Here is a 15159-nt window from a genome sequence, read left to right as displayed (position 1 = left end):
GGCTATATGTGTATAGGATGTATTACAGCCTATAGTGCCATGAAAAATGGGAAGTTGAGCATTAATTACTAAATGCAGCCTCTGTTACGTAATTCTTGACACAGTGAGTCAAATAGAAAATGAACGAAAAAAACCTTCGGCTGGCTTGAGCTTGTGTACATTTGGGTGTGTCCGTCTAAAATGAGAAGGCACCGTAGGGAAATAATAACCCCCAGTAATTCTAGTCCCTCCTTCTTAGCCCAACTCAGTCTGAAACGCCTACATATTAATAATACAGCCTTGAGAGTTTCAAGAGATAGTGGCAATAAAAGAATGACTACGATAGTCTGACATACGTTAAGGGAGGGTCTGTTTTCTCCGGTGCCAGGCAACATCTGTTGTTCTTCCGCAGTTTTCCTGCAATCTTTGGATCCCGTGCGTACAAAAATATAAAAACTGTACACATCGCAGTTCATCATGTTTCAGCTTATAAGGAAATTCGTGTTCACCGATTCGCATTGTTTGGAGGAGGACAACACGAAAAGTTTCGCGGAGTTGTTTGAGAAGTTGGATGTTAATAAAGATGGGAAAGTGGATGTTTCTGAGCTCAAGACGGGCCTGGCAGCTATGGGCTTCTCTATGGGCAAAGGAGAAGCGCAGGTAATTCCAGTTCTCTGGCTCACTGCATTTCTGTGGTTCTGTTTGTTGTTATGGCTCTGCGTATTGGGTGCAACATAAACCACCTTAACCACGTTGACAGGCTGTTTAGCATATTGTTCGCGTGCTAGGGAAATTTACTACTAAGAAAAATCCACCATTTTGTTTGATGTAAAAATGCAAATAAATAATACATGCTTCTTAGCCGAACCATTATTAGAAAATGCTATTAGTAGTAGTAGTTCAAATAAACGATGAGAAATTATGCATTTAGTGCCAGCCCATATCCTCCTCCTCTTCTTCTTCCTCTTCTATTGACATTTGATACTATTCAGAGATCGGAGTAAATAATATACTCATGCTTTTTACATTTATTGCACATAGAAGTAGCCAAACTTTGACAACAGGGAGTAACGTTAGAAGATAATAGCTTTTTGCCTCAACATCCCCCCCCAAATAGGAATTCCTTTCAAATAGGGTTTTCCAGTCACATAGGTTATGCCATTTCCTGTCATTTGCAATGAAGTGCACTTAAAGCAAAAGGGTGGGTAAAGACACTCCTATACTGCTCATCTATAACCCACATTCCATTATCCCTTGACATTCCTAACACCTGAGACAGCTGATATAACCCCACCTTGCCTAAGAAAATGAGTCTCACTGTATCAAAGTTCCAAGACAGAGCAGTATTCCAGCAAACTCATCAGGTCCCTTAAATGGGGTTTATAATAGTTATCCTGATTTGAGTGATCATTTGTTGCTCATATGATTTGTATTCAAATTATTAACTTCTACACACTTCAGTATAACGCAGAAATGTAGGTAACATTTCTGCGTTATACTGAAGTGTGTAGAAGTTTATAATTGCACGTAAATGACAACACTGGGTGGCAGTGTTTGAATATGAAAATGAGGAGTAAATGTGCAATGTTTTATCTTATTAAACAAATTATGGTTTCCGTTGGATTTATATCTTTAACAGAATCTTTACAATGTGCAAATGATGTTTGTATTGTATATTTTGTTACAGATACAGTACAGAGTTTCTTTAACTCAGTGATGGACATTTTCAGGAACCTCATGTTATGTTTTTCTCTTACAGAAAATTGTTGCCTCTGGAGATACTGATAAGGATGAGGGGCTGGACTTTGAGGAGTTTTCAAAGTATCTGAAAGAACATGAGAAAAAACTCAGATTGACCTTCAAGAGTCTGGATAAAAATGAGGATGGTAAGATTAAAGTATACTGTATGTTTTTGCTCTCCTTTGATGACTAATTTTGAAGAACTTTTGGACCATTGGATTAATGTGATCAACTATACCATTATTTGCCATATCACCTAGCCTTAAAACCACTCTATGTTAAAGCATTAAGGCATTATAGACTTAACAGTATGACTGTAAAGAAGCTTTGAAACAGTGTGTATTCTGAAGGTCTAACTTGGAGTCAAATTGAAAACTTGTACATTCTGCTTTTGTTGATCACAAAATAAACATTAATTAACAACATTATTTGCGTATGCAGGTCGCATTGATGCCAAAGAGATTCAGCAGTCACTTAAAGACATTGGCATAAACTTGACAGATCAAGATGCAGAGAAGATCCTCCACAGGTACTCCTAAGGCCTATTCTCACCAAAAACTAAATGAAAAAGTGAAACAAAAATTTAGATGAAATGTCTGTTCACACATGATCAAAATTCATCCAAGACTTAATTTATAGCAATATAGACATAGGGGCCTATCTTGCACCCAGCGCAATTGACTTTGTACACCGACGTATGTATCATTCCTATTTTGCACCCGACGCACAGCAGACTTTTCCCTCCACAGACGCACGTTGGTAAATTAAGGAATGAACTTGTGCTCCGGGGGGCGGTTCAGCGAAAAGAGGCAGCGTGTTCCGGCGCAAACGTTCCCTGGTGCTATTTTGCAGTTCTAGAAAACAATTCCGCCACAGACCAGGAAAAACCTAGCCTAAAGTCAGTGGCACGTTTTCAGTGGCGCGTTCAGATGCTATTTTAAGGGCGCATGCTTGGCCATAATGTAGCGTGTGCACAACGAGCATACACTTTGCTTCTCTCATCTACACACAGACGCAGCAGTTGACATTTTTACAAACCATACATAATTACAAGGAAAAATATTCCACATGAGGGAAATCATTGTGGTGTCCATGAAGATGTGAAAAAATAGGCATAAATCTAGCTTACACATTTGCCCAAATTATTATATGCCTGTTTAACCGAAGCTAATTTGGGTGGGTTTCTCCCATCCCCATACAATGTCACTTCTCTGTCTTTTATGCCCCTGACGAGAACGTCGGTCTCCTCGGCTGTGAACCGCTCCTGGCATGCGCCTGGCAAATCCACCATTATAATAGCAATCCGCCATGGAACAAGCGCGCCTGCTCTTAAAGGGAATGTGAGATGATGCTCTGATTGGTTTATTTCACGTCACGCCCAAACCACACCTATGAGTAATGTAGCTACTTCAGACCAACCCATTTTAGATTTGCGCCGAGATCCGTTTCGCGTTTGATACTTGCGTTTCAGATCGTTAAAATAGGGCCCTAAAAATCACTGGACCATAAAGATTCCTCTCACTTTAATGCGAACAGGCCTTTATTTAATTGTGAACAGGCTTTTATGTAAAATGTATGTAAGTCTTTGCAACTGATTTGTGTTGTCAGTGATTAGTGAACTCCACAATATGCTGGTCTTTGCTTGTGAAATGCTCATGCTCAGTCTAGTTAGTTAGCTGATAAAAGTACTGCAGAGAAAGACAGAGTTTCTTGGGAAAATCTATGATTATCATGCAGGAAAAAAAGATTAGTAATGGTTTGAAAGGGAACAAAAAGTCCCTATATTTCCCTAGTCCCTATATAATTAAAAGACAATAATTTTCATATTATAAAAAAAACATGCAAGTATAACAATCTCACAAAAAATTGTCCACAAAAAGGCCCACAAAAGGCTTTGTTTTCTTTGTGATAAAAAAAGTATATGTTCATATATATGTATGTATTAATGTATGTAATATGTATGTATGTATATGCTGAAATAAGACCTTTCTTATTTCATTGACAATTTCAATTGATTCACCCATTAAGCTCCATGGGAACTTTATCACATAGAACATTGTTCTCCAGACCTACTTGTCTTCTCTCATTTGACCTTTGTTCTCCAGTATTGATGTGGATGGAACTATGTCTCTGGATTGGAATGAATGGAGGGAACATTTTCTCTTCAACCCAGCAGATAACCTTCAGGAAATCATACGCTACTGGAAACACTCCACTGTAAGTTCCACAAAAAAACTCAGATATTGCATATCACATTCATCAGGTATCAGTTATTAGGATGAACACTAAATGCTATGGTGACGGCCTGGCTTTGTTTAGTCAAACAGTCACATGTCATTGACTGGTCAGACGGCCTTTCAGTTGTCTAGTCAGGCACACAGCTAGGTAGCCCTTTAATCAGCTTGGCCAGCCATTTATATCCCTCTGTGAGTGGGCAGGATTGGGAAATCATGGGAAAAGTGTTGAGAGCAGGAAGGATAAGGAGTCTCTTAACTGATTAAGTGTCAAATGTTAACAAAAGTCACACTAATACTAATGTTTAAGACAACTCTTGCACACACACGTTTACTATATAAATGAGGACATACCACAGACTTATATTGTTTTTAAATGAAGCTAATTATAATTACTACTGATTAATTAACTTTTTTTTTCCATTTTAAAAATTAAAATAATACAATGTTTCTGGTTATTTCTATCTAAAATATTTTCGGGTTGACTTAAGTTTTAAGATTTAAAATAAGCGTGTGAATCACACAGATTTTTGAGCAGTGCAGGTTTAGGGAGAGTCGTTACAGCCAATTGCAGCAAAGCTAATTTAAGACTGTCCTGTACTGGGATTATCCCTGGATGTGCTCGTCATCTGACTGCTGGACTGATGGAAGTGCAGTGATGTTGATGAGTGAACCGGTACTGTAACATTGTAAGGAGAGCAGGTGAACCAATAGATGGTGAACCATCTTCGTTGTAGCATCTACGGCTGGTATCAAATGAGCTGGCAGCAGAGGTTCAGCATGGCTTTGCTGCAGGAGCACGAGGGGAAATGGCTCATCTTTGATTTTGAGGATGAAGAAGCTATATATGTGATGGATGTAGATATGGTAGGTCCTCTGATCCGCATTATTTCATAGAGGCCAAAGCAGCTTTGGCCCACTGAGCTGTATCCTCCATATTATGATATAAAGATATGAATGTGAAAATATGCTATTGTGGTATATTTTGTTTCCAAATAGCTTAATTTCCGTTTCAAAATGACATAGTTAACAAAAAATATATGAAGGTTGTATTTGTAATTTATTCAAAAATTTGTCATTTATTTACCTCCGTGCCATTACAAACCTTTATGATTTTCTTTCTTCTGTGGAACGTAAAAGATGATATTTTGAAAGATGTCGGTAACCAAACATTTTCGGTTCCCATTGACTTTCATTAAATGGACAAAAAAATACAATAGAAAGTCAAGGGGAACCAAAACAGTTTTCTACAAAATATCTTCCTTTGTGTTCTGTAGAAAAAATAAAGTCTTACAAGTTTGGAATGACATAAGGGTGAGTAAATGATGACATAACTTTTATTTTTGGGTGAACTAACCCTTTAATAAAGATAGTGTTGCCTGTTCAAGTCTGTGATGCAGTACTGATATATTACATAAGATGACGGTGATGATGACATTAATTACACTAACTTGGATTAGGAGCTAGGTTGTAATTAAGTACAGGTTGGATGGGATATGTCTTATGAATTAGGTGCAAAGTAGATGTGTGATTAGTAGAAATGTAATATTATACAATTTAACCCCCTTCGGTGTAACTTAAGACTTGATAACCCTTTTGAGCTTTATTTTGACTATTGTCTCTTACGAACGATAAATCTTCAGGGAGTCAGTAGCTGTGCAGTGTGAAAGGTTAAAGGTCAGAGTTGGTCCAGCAAAGCGGCCCATGTACATTCTGCTTAACACTGCAGCTTTCACACATAAACTGTTATATTGCATCCCTGATGTCTGCCTATTTTCATATTCTTTGCATATTACTGTATATGACCAGTCACAAAACAGTAACAGGATATTGTTTTCATATTTCAATCCAACACTATTTTTTAAGTCAATACAGGATTCAGTATGGTTTGGTTAGTTACTCTGCAGGATAGCTGGTTAGGAACTAACTTTACCTCTATTGTGTGCTAGGTGTTGGATATAGGTGACAGTCTAAGCATTCCAGATGAGTTCACTGAGGAGGAGAAGACCACTGGCGTCTGGTGGAGGCAGCTTGTTTCCGGGGCCGTGGCAGGGGCGATCTCTCGAACAGGAACCGCCCCCCTGGACAGAATGAAAGTCTTCATGCAGGTGCAGTTCAGATTTTCTAAAACCCCAAATTTGCACTTCAACATAGTTTTCCTTATCAATATTATTTCTAGTAAAAATATGTACACATCCATAAAACAAGATACTTTTACTTGAGAAATAAAATTCTGAGAGGCAATAAAAAAATAGTTTTTCAGAGAATAGATATTCAATAATCTTACCATATTGTATGTGAAATGTCAATTACTCAATATTAACTAGTATATTATAGAACTGTTTTACTGAATATCAACACGACATGATTATAATGTTTTTGTGACAAGCAGCATGTCAGTGAGAAATTTACTTGAGAAATACAATTCTGTGAGATAATAAAATTAATGATCAACTGATATTTGAATTGGCTGATGAATATCACAATATATTTAATGTAGTTAATATTTACTTGAAAGGAATATTGAGATTTAGTAAAATTTAAGTTTTACTAAAATTAAGACTGGAATAAAAATAAATTGCAGCTAAGTAGTTAAAAAAAAGGCTAAAGCTCATAACAAAATTACTAAAACTAAAACTTTTATTTTTTATTTTTTCAGTTAATTTAAAAATATTATAGTTGTATTAATAAAAAAATACTATAATAGTATATAAATAATAGTAAAATAACACTGGTCTACTGCTGAATTTCATGTAATTAACTTATTATTTAATTGAATGGTGTAACGAGTCATTAAATCTATACTTTTCATAGGTTCATTCCTCGAAAACCAACAAAATCAGTCTGGTGGGCGGATTCAAGAAGATGATTAGAGAAGGGGGCGTGGCCTCTCTGTGGAGAGGTAATGGAGTCAACGTCATAAAAATCGCTCCAGAAACTTCAATCAAGTTCATGGCGTATGAGCAGGTGAGAAAACACTCTCTAAATGAACAAATAATACTCAGACAGATGCTCTGAATATATCTGTCGGTTTAGAGATGGTGTGATTGCCAAATGTGACACTGAGAAACCCAGATTGCCAAGAAACCCACAAACACTGAAAACCACTTCCACTTTTGCATTTTTCTTTGCCACAATCTTTGTTTTTTGTCTTTGTGATATCATTTTTCTTGGTGAAGCTAGAATAAGCAAAATAACTAGCCAATATTGTGCGCGAAAATGTCAGTTCCTCAAAATTAATTTGTAGATTATAAAACTGTTTTACTGAATATCAACACGGCTGTGATTACGGGTCATATACTCGTGACATTGCTTAAGTGTTTTACACAAGCAGCGTGTCAGTGAGAGCTATTTTAACAGCAGTCATTCACAAAACCCTGGACTGGTAATCCGGTGTGGAGGACAGACGATAATTGCAATGGAGAAGATCGCTTTTCCTTTACCTAATGAAAAGAGAGCCGATTGTTTTAAACCCATCTCAGCTTTGCTTGGATGAGCTTTCCCATCAGTAATTCAGTCTTGCATAATGTGTTTTGTGTTGTGCTTTGACAGTACAAGAGGCTGCTGGCCAGTGATGGTGGGAAAGTCCAGTCACATGAGAGGTTCATTGCTGGATCTCTGGCCGGCGCGACCGCTCAGACGGCCATCTACCCAATGGAGGTGAGAAATTATGTTTCTATATGATGTTCTTTGAAGAAAGTGAAGACTTATAAAGATGTCTATATATATATATATCGTGGCTCCAATATTGACCATTTAAAATGAACTGTGCTCAGTGGCAATAATGACACATGGTGCCCATCTTCAGGTAAATGATTATGAATGTTTTAACTCTTTTAAATTGTAGGTATTGAAGACCAGACTTACTCTGAGGAAGACCGGACAGTATTCTGGAATGTTTGACTGTGCTAAGAAGATTATGAAGAAGGAGGGTGTGAAGGCCTTTTATAAAGGCTATGTGCCCAACATCATTGGAATTATTCCGTATGCTGGAATAGATTTAGCAGTGTATGAGGTGAGGACAAACTCTGAAACACTATGAAATACCTCAAGATCAGTGGTTCTCAATCCTGGTCGTGGAATACCCCCAGGGCCTATTTACACCTGGTCACTTCATGTGTTTTTACTGATCGGATTCATAAAACTGTTCCATTTTCACTTGGCCCCATAAATGTGCCTCCACAAAACTTATATGAATCCGTTCTTCAATTAACATGCTATATGCAAATTTAACGGAGTTCACGCCAACTATTTAAATGTGCTCTAAGCGATGTTGGGTGAAGTCACTTCTTGTTGACGTTCAAAGTATTGTCAAACAAAACGGAGGCTAGCTCGACCCTCCCTCCTCCTCATCCAATCCCCTCCCCCTCCCTTCCGTGCTTCCTGAAACAGTCATGAACCATTTAGAAAAACCAAACTGGATTTACACACCTGTCCAGTAAAAACAGAGCCACCTGAATTTCAGATTGGAAGCCCTTCTGCCGGCGGAGTTCTCGCCACCTTTTGAACGCTATGAACACCTTTATGCGTTCCTTCTCATTTTCCCTCTTCTTTGTTATTTGTTCATCGGAACGTCGTCTCTTTGGTCGTGTGTCGGCCATATCAAAATTCGCAAGAATATACATTTTTATATTTTATATGTCGTTGTCTAGGACATCTCTCCTCTAGCTAACTTCCCTCTTCATGCTTCTCTCTCCTCCACTCCCCACACCCCCCTTCATGTGCACGTGCACAAACCTCCCCAACCCCTACCCCCAAATCATTCTTGTCGTTTATTGGCTGGAACACTGTTTGTTATGTTTCGTGGTCCAGGCTGGGCCAGTTTGTTTTTCTTGCCGTTTGCGGAGCCTGGGCTGTCTACAGAGATCGCGTTTTTTTACAGTGTGTTCAGGGGACAGGCAGCTAGCGGATAGTGAGGAGATGTTTGCTGTATGTGACAAAAAATATTTTGGCCTAAAAAACGCGTGACATCGCTTAGAGCACCTTTAATCTCAGGATCAAAGACTGCAGTAGGAGAGAGCAGCATCAGCACTGGTCAGATCATTTGTCTCATTACTTTTAATGAAGATGATTGTGTGATGAGCGTCTGCGACGCCAAACGTTCAGTTTCAAATGTCGGCTTGCTGAAGAGTTACTCAGCTACTCATATGAGGCGATGCGTGTTGCAGTAGCCCTGTCACATCTTGCTATAAGCCATCATATAACCTATGATGAGCTCTCAGGTTTATTTTTGACCATTTTGGGAGGAGTAAAATTTACATATGTGGTTTCAATAACCAGATGCATTTACACTTGTCCAGTTTCGTGTGGAATGTGTCTCAGACAACCTCCTTAAGTGGTTTGAGTGAACGAATTTAAATCCGTCTCGAAAGCATTTAGGAGGGCATTTACACCTGGCCATTTCACGATCAGATAGCTATTCAATTAGAGAAAACGTATGAAGTGACCAGGGCTGTGTCCGAAATCGCCCCCTATACCCTTAAATAGGGCATTATTTGAGAGCACAGCCTTTTATAGAGGTATCCGAAACCATAGTGGACGTTATCAAGTGGACTGATTCAATCCCACAATGCACCGCAAAAACTAGTGTACGACTGATGTATTTACAAATGATTATTAAACTGCAAGCACAAACTGTGCCCTTTCAGCACACTCAAGTGTCTGAATTCGTGCAATCGTTTTCATTCACTCCCTCTAGTCAACTATATGAGTGGACTAATGTGTTCAGTGTTAAGGGTTCTCCAGGACCAGGGAACCACTGCTCAAGATTATATTGTTAGTCTATAAACCCAGTTCCTGAATATGCAGCTATGTATTTTTAGCTTAGGTGTTACACCTCTAGGCATTTTCAAGTTTTTCTGGTTTGTGACCTACTTATTAATGCGGCAGATGTTTGCATTTTTGTGAATTTAGTTCTCATAAATATAGTCGGCTAGGTAAGTCGGCTTTTTTACTTTATCTGAAGTGCACAAATATAATATTTAGACAGTTTTATTGTATTAATAAATGGGTACTAAAAATATAATAGGTACTCTTTTGATGTAAAAAAAAACTACTGTCAGGATTTACTAAAGACATACATTTTTGGAATTGTGCTCTCATGCTAATTTGACCTGTTGAGCTGCTAAAACTAGCCTGCTTCGACCTTGAAAAGGTCTATTTAAAAATACCAATTCCGCAATATGGGACTGGCGTGTCTGTGCTATCTTCTTACTTGATGACATGCATTTTAATGCAAAATATGAATAAATGTATAATTTAATTCATTCTATTTCTACAGACCCTGAAGAACGCCTGGTTGTCTCGCTATGCTAAAGACACTGCTAACCCAGGAGTGCTGGTTCTTCTCGGTTGTGGGACCATTTCCAGCACATGCGGCCAGTTGGCCAGTTACCCTCTCGCTCTGGTCCGCACACGCATGCAGGCCCAAGGTAAATACTCAGGCCAGAATACACACCTCATCTATGCTTTTGCACTGTGATTTGCCTAACATTTCCTTTTATTCTTCCCAGCGTCAATGGAGGGATCAGAGCAGGTGTCCATGTCCAAGTTAGTGAAGAAGATCATGGAGAACGAGGGCTTTTTCGGGCTGTACCGTGGGATCTTGCCCAACTTCATGAAAGTGATCCCAGCTGTCAGCATCAGCTATGTGGTGTATGAGTATATGAGGTCTGGATTAGGCATCTCGAAATGATGAATTTTCGGATGACAGAGTCTTGCATGTTTTACACGCACAACTTTTAACCATCTCTCAACTTAAAAACACCCTCCATGATGGGAAAAAAACGTTTTGTTCAGTAACCAAAGTGTTTAAAATATCAACTCTGGAAAAAGCCATGATGGTGTCTTGCCTTGAGGTTGGGGCCCAACCTAATAAATGTTTACACAGAAATAAAAATGTACCTATGTGTAGTTAATAAATTTCTGAAATATTCTGATAATAATTTCCATTTATATGCTTTTATCATGTGACCATGTTGTGGTCATGTAATATCTGACCAGAACACTGAAGCCATTGTGAGCCAGTGCACTATAATGCTATACAGTATCAGTCGCTGTTTTACGATAGATAGATAGATAGGTAGGTAGATAGATAGATAGATAGATAGATAGATAGATAGATAGATAGATAGATAGATAGATAGATAGATAGATAGATAGATAGATAGATAGATAGATAGATAGCCTTTTAGTATAAAGTAATTATACCTTATTATACAGAGTACAATTTTTTAAGTGAATTAGGTTGGGCCGTATTCAAGTCTTTATACACTGCAGTCAGTAGTTTTTCTGTATATTCTGTGAAAAAAAAATATATACACAGTAAAACAAGGACCAGAGAAACAATCCAAAATGGGAACCCACATAAAAGAGCTAAATGTGCCTTATATCATTCATTGTTCGATCGTGCTGTGTGGGTCCCTTTCCATCTCAACTCTACATTGGAAAAATTATTTTAACTTGTGTTGCCTTTTATCCCCAACGTTTGGTTATTTTTGAAACCCTTGTTTACATTAAAGGTTGTATTTTAATACAATTTGTTGCGTTTTATTGCACATTTTAAAGAAATTAATACTTTTTTTTTAGTAAGAAACCATTAAATTAAAAGTGACAGTAAAGAATTTTATGTTAAAATGTTAAAGGGATAGTTCACCCAAAACTGAAAATTGTGTCCATTTTTTCCTTCCGCTGAACACAAAAGAAGATATTTTGAAGAATATGGGCAACCAAAAAGGCCCAGGCCCCATTGACTTCCATAGTATGAGGGGAAAAAAATCTGTAGAAGTTAATGGTTACCGACAGTCTTCAGCAGAATAAAGAAATAATTCATACAGGTTTTGAACAATGAGGGTGAGTAAATGATGACAACATTTTCAGTTTTGAGTGAACTAACGTTATCCCTTTAATAATTCTGTTAGTATTTTTTATTACAGTTTAGTCTTTTCCTATACACTGAAGACTTGAGTAATCACTATTGAAAATTCAGCTTTGCCATCAAAGGAGTAAATTAAATATTAAAATATAATACATTACTGTTTTTGATCAAATAAATGCACCCTTTACGAGCAGAATACATTTATTTATTTATTTTTCAAGAAAAAGAATCCATAAACAAATGCATCCCAACTCAACTATTGAGCTACCTTGTAGTGGAATAGCTCACGTTCTTTTGAATTATGTCGGACTCGGAGTAATGTAAACTTGACAACGTGATACGGTCAAAATGAAAAGTCACCCCTTGTAACTCCATGTAACAAATGATAAAAGGATTAAAGACTTGAGAATGGTTAACTGAAGTGGCTTACACAAGTCTGACGCAAAAGCTGGCCTTCTCAGTGGCAGTGCGTTTGATTTCGTTTGGATTCACTCAGACTTACTGAGCGGCACGCTGTTATGAATAATTCAAGTACATTATACAGGACACTGAACAGGACAGAGGAATTCTTCCTGATAAAAGCTTTCAATTACGTCCTCATTACCGATGTGGCTAATATGCTTGATGTATTAAGCATGTCATAGGTCTTAATGTAGAAATTCTAAAATAGCTGTATTGTGCCATCTGCTGGTACAAAGACGTATTGTTGAGACTAATGTATTGAGAAAAGTTATTTTATAGATAAAAAATCTCTAAATAGAAGTATAAATGTATGAAGAAAATATATATTTTTTAAAATAAATATTCTTTTAGGTTTTTAGTATTTTAAGAAATATGGGCAAAAAAAAAATGATGCTGAGAGACATGTGTATGATTCCCTTTTTATTAAATCGTCCCTTTTTGTTTTGAGAGTTTCCTCCACACACTTTTCCCTGAAATACACATGCATTTTACTCTCTTTAACAACCCCCACTCAATGTACATTAATTTACAAAGGGAAATTTAAAATCAAATTGCATTGCTACTAATATTTTAAACTGATAGTCCAAAATTACAAACCTCTGAGAAGTATTTGATTGTCATAGAACAATGAGTGCAAGTTGAACTGAAATGACCCATAGCTCTCCTTTGTCTCAGGAGTTCATCATAACGTGTCCATGCGTTATGCTTTGAATCTGGACTCTCATAAACAAACATAATATACAGAACAAACAAAATGGCATCAGTTCAGTTGACAAATACAGCAGAAACCCCAGGACTTCTTGCACGGTTGTGGAATACTGGAATACTGAAATACTGCACAGCGTAAAGCTATGTGGTTCATGCAAGAGCAATAGGCTTTCTTTCAAACCCACATACAGTTAAGAACAGTAAAGCTATGCACATGTTGTGTAGAGTTATGACCAGTCTCACAATAATAATAATAATAGTGTCTAACACAATAATAATTTAACTCAGTAGTGTTAACTTATCTTTAGATAATGTTTCACTTTAGTATTTATCTCATAGGAACCAATTTACAGACATTGCAAATCTATCATGGAGGGAGAAAAGCGAAAAAACAAAGTAAATAAAAACAAAACAAAAACATTAAAACAAAAATCCAAAATGGTCCATCAAGAAGAGCTGATACAGCAAATATAAATATAAAAAACTCTTTTTTTTTGGGACCAAAACCAAAAGGTAATGAAAAAAAATTATCAATAATCTCCAGTACGAGAATGAATATAAAACAGAGAAAAGATTAAATAAAAACTGTGTAAAAAAAAAAAAAAAGAAAAAAAAAAAAAGGATGGAAAATTAAAAATAAAAATAAAAAGGGAAAAAAGTTCATTAAAAGCATCATACTAAAACTTTGGCAATAACACAGAACAAACAAACGTATCATTTCAAGACTACAGTAGCAGGCTGACTGAAAGATTATTGCACCATCGATCTTCAGCTCGTCCCGGGGGTGACTTTCATTTACAGTGTAGCAGGTCTCGCTGGTCGCACAGTAGTATTATAATTGCACATTAATTATGTTGCTGGTTCAATATAAACCTTAACACCAAACATAAACCCATAAGATGTTGCTTTGGTTAAAGACATGGATTGCCAATCCATACGTCTACAATACTAATCTACTCAAATGCAACTTTGAGAGCTTTTTGGTGGTTCTTATGTAGCAAATAAAACTGACTAATAGATCTACACACAATCCAGGATATCTAATGCATTTTATGGTGAAATAATATGACACTGATTCACTCAGAGACAGGGAGAGACAGCAGCACTCAGTCTGGAGGACACCTGTAGTCCGTCACTCCCCTGTGCCGGCCATGAGGCAGTCATCACTTTGTGCTGATCCTGAGCATGAGGGGTCACGAAATTCCAACCAAGAGAGGAGGCGTATTTGAGGGAGGCTCCTGAGACCTCACCTGAACAAAGAGTGACAGGAAGAGTCATTATAATGTTATATAAGAAACTTGGAATCACTAATAATGCACAAACAAACACAAACTGGTTCTGTAGTTTCCCTCCAAGCCAAGAGAGGGAAGCATACTATGTGATGACTACTTTATTGTCAGATCTGACTAGCCTATTGAACACAAAAATGAGCTGACTGACATGATTAGTTGTGATATGACTGATGGATTACCCAGAATGCCACAATAAACGTCTGAGGAGGAACTGGAGTTCAAATGAACTTATTGAAAGTGTTTTGTTTTGTGACATACAAGCTTCATTCATACTGCAGGTGAAATCTTTTAGACACTATTCAAAGTGCAAGTTATACAACCATTCAAAATTTGGGGGAAAAGTAAGATTAATACTTTTTTTTAGCAAGGATACATTAAATTGATCAAAAATGACACAGAAGACATTTAAAATGTTTCAAAATATTTCTATTTCAAATGAATGCTGTTCTTTATGCTATTTCGATGAATGCTGTATCACGGTTTCCACAAAGATATTGAGTAGCACAAATTGATAATAAGAAATGTTTTTTGAGCACCAAATCTGAAGGATCATGTGACACTGAAGACTGGAGTAATGATGCTGAAAATTCAGCTTTGCCAACAAAGCAATAAATTACATTATAAACATTATTTTTACTGTATTTTTGATCAAATAAATGCAGCCTTGGTGAGCGTAAGAGACTTGTTTTTCATAAGAGAAAAATGAACCACAAACTTTTAAACTGTAATGTACTGGATATGCATTCAGATTTGTACTGTCACTTTTGCTTGCGCACCCACATTGATTGTTATAGTAACGCTGCAAATATTAATAAGCAAGTTGCTTGAAAAATTAACAAATTTTTTTTTTTGCTGCCTGAAAATACGA

The 15159-nt window shown here is 37.0% G+C and overlaps 2 protein-coding genes across 12 annotated transcripts in view; one reads left to right on the top strand and one right to left on the bottom strand.

Moving 5' to 3' along the window:
• Positions 1–230: 230 nt before the first annotated feature.
• Positions 231–11490, top strand: slc25a24 (solute carrier family 25 member 24). 3 transcript variants are annotated; one of them, XR_014603369.1, is made up of 11 exons: positions 231–639; positions 1739–1865; positions 2161–2248; positions 3825–3936; positions 5903–6061; positions 6768–6920; positions 7506–7613; positions 7801–7968; positions 10234–10384; positions 10466–11034; positions 11071–11490. XR_014603369.1 is itself a non-coding variant. In XM_084090826.1 (10 exons), exons 1-10 carry the CDS (start codon positions 457–459, stop codon positions 10645–10647), a joined length of 1431 nt encoding a protein of 476 aa, XP_083946952.1. In that variant the 5' UTR covers positions 231–456; the 3' UTR covers positions 10648–11490. The 3 variants fall into 3 exon arrangements, 1 of the variants encoding a protein (XP_083946952.1); XR_014603370.1 differs by having other exon boundaries at positions 10466–11038; positions 11079–11490; XM_084090826.1 differs by having other exon boundaries at positions 10466–11490.
• Positions 11491–12696: 1206 nt separating this feature from the next.
• pde4dip (phosphodiesterase 4D interacting protein) overlaps positions 12697–15159 on the bottom strand; it is a 66015-nt gene continuing 63552 nt past the window's right edge. For all 9 annotated transcript variants that reach the window (XM_084091153.1, XM_084091154.1, XM_084091156.1 and 6 more), the window contains one exon: positions 12697–14249. In XM_084091153.1, the coding sequence (XP_083947279.1) occupies positions 14080–14249 (170 nt within the window). In that variant the 3' untranslated portion in view covers positions 12697–14079. The remainder of the gene's footprint in view (positions 14250–15159) is intronic.

This window comes from Abramis brama, assembly GCF_963993115.1.
Source record: "Abramis brama genome assembly, chromosome: 18".
Classification (NCBI taxonomy): Eukaryota; Metazoa; Chordata; class Actinopteri; order Cypriniformes; family Leuciscidae; genus Abramis; species Abramis brama.
Note: the sequence above shows the minus strand (reverse complement) of the source record. Positions and strands in the feature narration are given on the sequence as shown.

Coding starts and splice junctions, on each gene's coding strand:
- slc25a24 (XM_084090826.1), top strand. CDS start 457: ATGTTTCAGCTTATAAGGAAATTCGTGTTCACCGATTCGCATTGTTTG. Junction 1,866..2,160: donor TCTGGATAAAAATGAGGATG/GTAAGATTAAAG, acceptor TTGCGTATGCAG/GTCGCATTGATGCCAAAGAG. Junction 10,385..10,465: donor CACACGCATGCAGGCCCAAG/GTAAATACTCAG, acceptor TATTCTTCCCAG/CGTCAATGGAGGGATCAGAG.